At 42.0% G+C, this 7595-nt stretch overlaps 1 protein-coding gene and 1 long non-coding RNA gene across 3 annotated transcripts in view; one reads left to right on the top strand and one right to left on the bottom strand.

Annotated features, from left to right (window-relative positions):
- Positions 1 to 804: 804 nt before the first annotated feature.
- The window catches only part of LOC117962223 (hepatocyte growth factor activator), a 12193-nt gene continuing 5402 nt past the window's right edge, over positions 805 to 7595 (bottom strand). Inside the window, exons 8-14 of one of the 2 annotated variants that reach the window (XM_034901390.1) lie at positions 7071 to 7245; positions 6260 to 6357; positions 4871 to 5135; positions 3377 to 3516; positions 2931 to 3071; positions 2078 to 2220; positions 805 to 1120 (exon numbers count right to left, since the gene is read on the bottom strand). In XM_034901390.1, the coding sequence (XP_034757281.1) occupies positions 947 to 1120; positions 2078 to 2220; positions 2931 to 3071; positions 3377 to 3516; positions 4871 to 5135; positions 6260 to 6357; positions 7071 to 7245 (1136 nt within the window). In that variant the 3' untranslated portion in view covers positions 805 to 946. The remainder of the gene's footprint in view (positions 1121 to 2077; positions 2221 to 2930; positions 3072 to 3376; positions 3517 to 4870; positions 5136 to 6259; positions 6358 to 7070; positions 7246 to 7595) is intronic. The other variant, XM_034901392.1, reaches the window with a different exon arrangement.
- LOC117962225 overlaps positions 3125 to 7595 on the top strand; it is a 19108-nt gene continuing 14637 nt past the window's right edge. The window contains exon 1 of the long non-coding RNA XR_004660605.1: positions 3125 to 3136. This is a non-coding gene — a long non-coding RNA (uncharacterized LOC117962225). The remainder of the gene's footprint in view (positions 3137 to 7595) is intronic.

Raw genomic sequence — 7595 nt, 5'->3', positions numbered from 1 at the left:
TGAAGGCAAAAGGGGGTCCAACCCGTTACTAGCATGGGGTACCTAATAAAGTGGCCGGTGAGTGTATATAACAGCTGTAGCCTGCTTTTCCCAGTGTATAGTTAGAGTTAACAATGTTTTAAACTGAATCAAGCTGTCAACTGGCAGTTAGCCGAATTAGCTATTAGCTTAACTACAGTTAGGTTCCCAGTGGAGGCTAAGGCCGAAGCGTGGGAAAAGATCATGATTCGTGCAGTGTCATGAATCCTCGTAAAACTGGATCATAATACGCATGCACACAGATCGGGTACCAACAGCTCCCCGTCCTCACAAGCATGAGTTCCACCAATCACAGGCATATGGGATTGTTCAGGATTGTGGGTAATGAAGTACTTATCCAAGACATCGTGAATAAAAGACATTTATCTCAAAACAAGGTTGGTGCCCCATGAACTTTAGGCATCTATTTGAGCATATGCAATCACTTAGTCATCTGGCAGCTGGTTTTAGGTCTACTATTGATGGTTACGATTTTATGGCTTATACTCCAATTGTCAATGGAGAAATTAAATTGTATTTTCACTTCTGGAACGCAACAGTCCCGGCCGGGAGGAGGGGGATGAGTACTTCCTTTGCTAGATAATGAAAATCTTGTACAGTTCAGTCTGGTGGGACTGGTGGACGGACTGTCCATCTTTGTCTTAGCCGTGTCATCCTCCGCAGCCCCGCCCTTCTGGCTCCATAATACCAAGATGGCAACATCCAAAATGCGAACTCACGTCACTAATTCATGACCATCATTGTATTTATAGATAAAATGCTTTATCAAGTCAGTAAAGGTTTATTCAGTCACAACATGTTTCACAGTTAAAAAATAATAAACTTTCACAAGAATTACAAATAAAAAACTAAATACAATATAGTACAATATTCATACATTAAAAACTAATGTCCAGGTAATGTCCTTTTATGAAGCCTTGGGTTTGTGTCCGATCACTGAATTGATCCAATCGATATAGTTCCCAACTTTAGTGTAAACACCAGGTTTTTGAGAGCGGCCGCAGCCCTCTCCCCAGCTGATGATCCCATACAGGAAGCTGACATCATCCCTCGAACAAGCCAGAGGGCCCCCGGAGTCGCCCTGGGGAAAACATAAACATACATGCACAGATCAAAGTGGAGCAACACAAACAGCTAAGTCACCCACTTGGACCCTAATATATTACAAAAAGTTGCATCCGACCCATGAGGTCAAAAAATAACCGTGACGTTTAATTAAAGAAGAAGGAGCTTGAATATTTTACACCGCAGTCTGAGTAGTTAGTCTGGCACTGCAGACATCTCTTCAGTTTTCAGACACTTGCACTTTACTCAAGGGAATCTCTGCTGCCATCTTTGTGCTATTCCATTGCTCTGATATCTCAAGTCTTCTGATAGCAACCCTTTCAGAGTCAAGGGAGGTCAACAACTATGTGGACTCTGGCAGTCTATTTTGCCCGGAACACTTTGAGATCAGTGGTAATTTCCAATACTCCAGAGCAACAAAACAAAAACAAAAATAAGAGCTGTATGCTCCAGCTCTCGTAAGTTTTAATTCAACCTACCTTTGTTAGGTGTTCATGGATCAATAAATTAAAACAAAATCATTCTTACATTAAGATCATTTTAGCTTGCTGACATACAATCATAGACAAATAAAAAAAAATGGCCCGACAGATCCCGTTGCTCTGGATGGAGACCAGTGAAGGGACACAGCTGCTTAGTGAGGATGCACAGCTGTGCACACAGAGTGGGCCCTTAAGTGAATTACATTCTTGAAAGTGGGTGTATACTTTGAATCAAGGTGCAGGCTCGAGTTAAAACATTGGCAGTCGTTTGTCGTCAATTAATGTTGGGATGTAAACACGTTGTTGTTTTTTGCATTACTGAACACTTTTGTATTGAAGTGTATGTATATGGTTAAGTGTGCGTATGTACTGTATGTGTGTGTGCGTGTACGTATCCCTTGACTTTGTGTAATAAAATGAATTTGAAAAAGGCAGATATATTGGCAGTGTAGGATTTAATAATCACTGTTTGTCTCAAAATGTTTTCCTACCTGGCAGGCGTCGACACAGCCGTTGAGCCCCGCACAAATCATGTCGTCAGTGACATGGTTGCCATAAACATTTGGCTTCCTACAAGTGTCATGAGGAATCAGCCTCACGCCAGCCTCCTGCAGACTAGAGTAACCCTGTGCCTCTGTCAAAATAAAGCACAAATAACGTATTACGTGACAAGAAAACCTTTATAACCTGAACAAGGAAGTGGCCAAATCCCCCCGAGATACAAAAAAGAAAGCCCTAAATGTTTACTATTATTTAGATTTTTCATTTAATTGGATCCAATACACTGATAATTCACCCACATGGTGTGGCCACTTATGTTGCCTGATTCACAGAACTGTGTGGCTGGTAACTGACTGTGCTTTATTGACATTGTTTGCTCTACTGTGTGATTTGTTATCTGTTAGGGCCAAACAACTTACACTGTCATCAGCAACCTGTTTACAAGCACACTAATATTCCACTTTTATTTCAAATTTGATATGGGACATTCAAACAGCATATTCCATTTGGATATTCCAAATTAGGCCTTATTTCAAATGTATAATTTTCCAATTAAAAGATGTGGGATATAACAATATTCTTCAGGTTTTTGGAGCCTCTTTTGGACATGTATACAGCGCATTCAGAATATGCATCTCAAATGGGTTTTATTGCCACAATTGGCAACACACAGCCTCCTGCCTGTTTACTCTGTGTTGTATACAAATCAACTAGCCAACAGCAAGGCTGGGGTAGAGATGCATGCCCAAAAGAAAAGCCCGGAAAATATACAGTCTGTTCCAGTGTATGACTGTAAATATTACCACAATGACACATTAATGCCATGATTTCCTCATCACTCACTCTCATGCATGTGTCCCCAGCCACTAATAGTACAGCAGTACCCATCAGGGAACGTCATGCTTTTGTCTGGGAGACAGATGGGTCTGATGAACGGGGTTCTCTTCACACAGCGCCCGTCCTGCTTCGCCAGTTTGATCAGAACTAGCAAACAGAAATGCAATGTTATGAAATGGGTAAAGAGACAAAAAAACACGATGAAACAAATGGTAGACTCAGAGACTCCGCTGCCCATTGAAACCCCAGACCCAACAGTCAGTGTGTGTGGGTGTCTGTGCGTGTGTGTAGGGGGGGGGGAGCACAGGGACACAGCTGCTCAGTGATGCACAGCTGTGCACACAGAGTGGGCCATACGTGAGTTTGTGTGCTTCTGAATGGGGACAGGAGATCTTCTGGTTTATGTGAGTCAATGGTGTGTTTGTGTGTGTGTTTGTGTATTAAATGCTTACCAATGTCATGTAGTGTTGGATTAAACACTGAGAACTGTTTAGGAAAGATGTACTTCTCCACTCGGAATGTCCTGGTGTTGGGACCCGTGATGTTGAACCTATGCTGACCGAGCACCACTCGAAGCTGAGACTTCAGGGGGCTAAGGGAAGACACACTATTATCAGTCCATGCTGCTGCAGGGTATGGGATTTGCAAGTATGTACTCATAATACTTGTGTCCATCTGTCAACCAAGTTACCTACCAGTATGTTCTTGAACTGTGATTCCCAGAGGCGGAATCCCAGGATACCACAACCTTTCTTTTAGCATCAACATTCTAAAATGGCCATGGTTGCACAATAAATATCAAAATCTAATGGGCAGATTTCCATAAAATGTATCTTGTACATGTATGCTTCTCAGAGGAAGAACCCTTTTCCGTTTTAGACCTGATTTAATTATTTGTTAACCTGTCCTGATGATAAATATTAACAGTTTTAGTACCAAGACTCTAATCAAAACTAAATCTTCAGTATGCTGTTCATTATGTTTGACGTGTTTGTATTGTGGGTACAACACTGTGAACTCTTGTTCTGCTTTAATTAGTTTAATCAAATCCCAGCTGATTGAAAAAACAGTTCAGCAGTTGACACTATGTTTAAAAGAAAAACTTGCAGAGATCATTTACTGTGAATGAAAGTATGATGATAGACTGGTACACTGCCAAGGTGCTCTTGAGCAAGGCATCGAATCCCCAACTGCTCGGGGTACCTTTCCATGGGCAGCCCCCTCCTTCTGATTCTCCATTTTGAGCATATGTAGGTACTGAGCATGTGTGTGTGATTCAGGCCTGTGTGTAATGTGTGTAATAACAACAGAGTGTAAATTGTAATTTCCCCTTGTGGGACTAATAAGGGCTATATTATTATACATTACATTACATTATTATTTACTGTATCCTTCTAAAACCCTCGTGAGATGGCCTTTCCATCACTGCTACTGATGTCCAATTCAGTGATGTTAATGTGTTAGCTTAAGATCTTTGAACTTGTACAATGAAAACAGATGCCTGTTTGTTGACATGTATGCACATGCATATTAACAGCATCTGTGCGTGAGACGTTTTTAGGTTTTCCTCGAACTGGATGCTTGTCTAAATATAGTGTGTTCATAAAGCTGTGATGCTGGGGAGTCTTTGAATACCATGCCTCTTAAGTTGCCACTTCTTGTTCAGCTGAGGTAAAAAGAAATAATGCTCCCCCTCTGATATGTGCATGTTTTCTGAAGGATTATGTTTCTTACATTGCTGACTCAAACTGGGTGTTTCAGCCTTTTACAATTGGGCTAAATAGGGCTCCCAAGGACATAACATTTATTTTTAGAGTTTCAGTTTAAAGTTTCCGAAGCCCTCGGTGAAAGTTACATTTGTAGTTACAGTTTGTGGCCACAACACCTTTGCCTTGACCGCGGTGACATAAATACAAATATCAGCATCCAGTGCGTTCACGACGTACTTGCGGAAGAAGCAGTGAGCGGCAGAGACAATCCAGCAAGAAGAGACCATGGTGCCGGCGCAGAAGTCTGACTCTCCGATGTAAATGGCTGCCATCCAGGGGTGATTACCTGACAGTGCTGATGTTCCACCCAATATCCGCCCCCTGGCTACCGATAACCTTTTACTGTGCTTTTTTCCACAGACGTGCTTTTTGGAAGGCACACGGGGCAGAAGTTTTTTAATGCCGGGCAGGTCATTATATGGGACAATCCTTCGTGAAGAAGCTGCATGAGGAAACAAGTTATACTGCATGATTATTTCACTTAAAGGCATATCTGCTATTAAAGGCTACTTCTTTAATTTTTTTAACGAGAACTAGAACTACAACAAACTTACTACAAACCGGTCCAACGGCTAGAATATCTTGCAAACACACTACCTAAATATACCTCTGCTGAATAATGTTACAGTGCAACGTCATCCTAAAGTCATATGTTGAGGAGGACACAGCAGATGGGACAAGCTTATGGATTCTGTGCATACCCCTGGCATCATGACATTGTGTTAAATCCTACTCAACACCTTAACATTTGACTGCAGCTGACATGTGTATGCAGGGTGAGTCATGCCTTATTTCCCCGTATCTCATCTAGCCCAGGTTTTTAAAAGTGCTCTGCCAAAACCAGTCAACTTGGCTGAATTCAACTTTTCACAGCAGCGTGACTCAACGGAGATTAGCTGTATTCTCAGCTTTCTGTTTTTAATCACAAACACTGGTCTTCTAATTAAAAGTGGAGATACTAAATGAGGTGTTGAGCTGTTTGGAATGTTTTGCCGACTGGTAATATCATCAGAGCTAAGATAAAAGATATGGAATGATACAGCGAGTGGCCTTGGTAAACAGTCTTAGCTAATTATACTTTATGATGATGAGTTTAATGTTCAAATAAGGATCTGTAATAAGGACAGTTAAGTGAATATACCATCCTTGATATGGTACAAAATGAAGAAAAAGGTTTTTTTGGCTTTGATTTGCCTAAACAGCAAGACCAATAACAATCAAGGCCAATAGTTAATAGAAAAACCGGAGCAAATAATTCAGCAGTGGGCAGAATTTATTAACAGTGGAAGCAAATGATGAAAGACATATTGCCAAATTAAACTGTTTTGACAATATGTCTAGCCAAGCTAACAGATATATTATGCTCCTAGCTTTAAGCATCAAAGCATATCAATAAACCCGGTCAGTGATGAAACTAACTACATTAAAAACTAATTACAGATGCAATTAGGTTCTTAATGCCCTATGATTTCTAATCTGGCCTGCCAAAATGTTTCAACAAATGTTAGGCCAGCATGCACGGACCCACTCACAACAAAACTCCTTTCCTCTGCCCCGTTTACTCACACACAGACATAACACAGGAGGGGACGTCACAGTACTCCCAAGAGATGGTGGCGTCATTTAGTGTGTAGCACCACGGCATCTTGTCTTCATCAGGGTTTCTGCACACAGAAACACAGCGAACAGAGTGTGTGTAGGAGTGTGTGTAGGTATGGCACCATTGTTTAGAACACCGCACATTACTCAGTTCCATACAGTAGCTAAATGGCTTACAGGCTCAGACTCCGATCCATTAGAGTCTGAGCCTTACAGTCTGATGCACACACTTGTGTAATTGTGCCTAAATCACAAGGTTTGCTTGAAATGGGTTTTTCTTAGAGGTTTTGGACATTTTGGTGCACATACCATTTGCTGTGGGCATGCCATATGGCTGCCCGGTAGTCATAGCAACAATGACAACTGAGGGAAGCAGTAATAAATGGAAGAAGAGCAAATGTGGAGGAGGAGATATGTTTTTTATAACACACAGGCTGGATTCACCATGTGCTTCTTTAAGGCCCAGGCTGGTTTTATAGTCTCTGCCTCTGACTTCTTCTGAAGGCTCATCGACATGAGCAACAAATGCTGGCACATGAACTTTACAGATAACAGCTAGGACTAGCAGGCAGCTTGGCCAGATCAGGGTGAGAAGTTGGATATTGCAGCTTCAAAATAGAATTTGGGGGGAAAAGTATAAGGAAATCTGGCCTTCCAGATAAGCTAGTTGGTACTGTAGCAACGGCAATATTTACACAAAACCTACTCATGGCATTACTAGAAGTAGCTTCTATTTGTCATGTTGCTACCCAATTTAGCGGGATGTCTCAACACACACCTGCAGTAGGCATGTTCCCCGAGGCCCCTGAGGGACGAAGCGTCCATTGTGCCCACATGGAGCTCGTCATATAGCAGATCTGAGTTCCATGCCACACACCGGGCGCCGGACACCGTGGTGCCCACCAGCCCTCTGTAATCTGTGCCCCTGCTGTCGTAGCACTCTGTCTCTGGCTCTGCACACACATGCACAAACACAAACCAAAGACAAAAGCACACAGAACTAATGTCCCAATCATTGATTTCCCCAGCATAACACAATAATGTAAACAATTGGAATGGAATAAGACAGTTTCTGCTAGTGTGATGACAGATCTCTATCCTCCACAGTGAAACCAGTCAGAACAAGTCCTAAACAACTCTGTGTATGCATTAGCAACAGTTCCAACAATTCAGTAGTACAAGCATAGCTGCTTGCTCATGTCTTTACCTGCCATCATTAATCAAACCATTATCACACACACACTCGTGTATGAACATGCACTGCATAAACATGCATACATGACAAAAGGGGGGGGGGGGGGGG

This window comes from Etheostoma cragini, chromosome 19, assembly GCF_013103735.1.
Source record: "Etheostoma cragini isolate CJK2018 chromosome 19, CSU_Ecrag_1.0, whole genome shotgun sequence".
Classification (NCBI taxonomy): Eukaryota; Metazoa; Chordata; class Actinopteri; order Perciformes; family Percidae; genus Etheostoma; species Etheostoma cragini.
The sequence above is the reverse complement of the archived record's forward strand: the minus strand, read 5'-3'. Positions and strand labels throughout refer to the sequence as shown.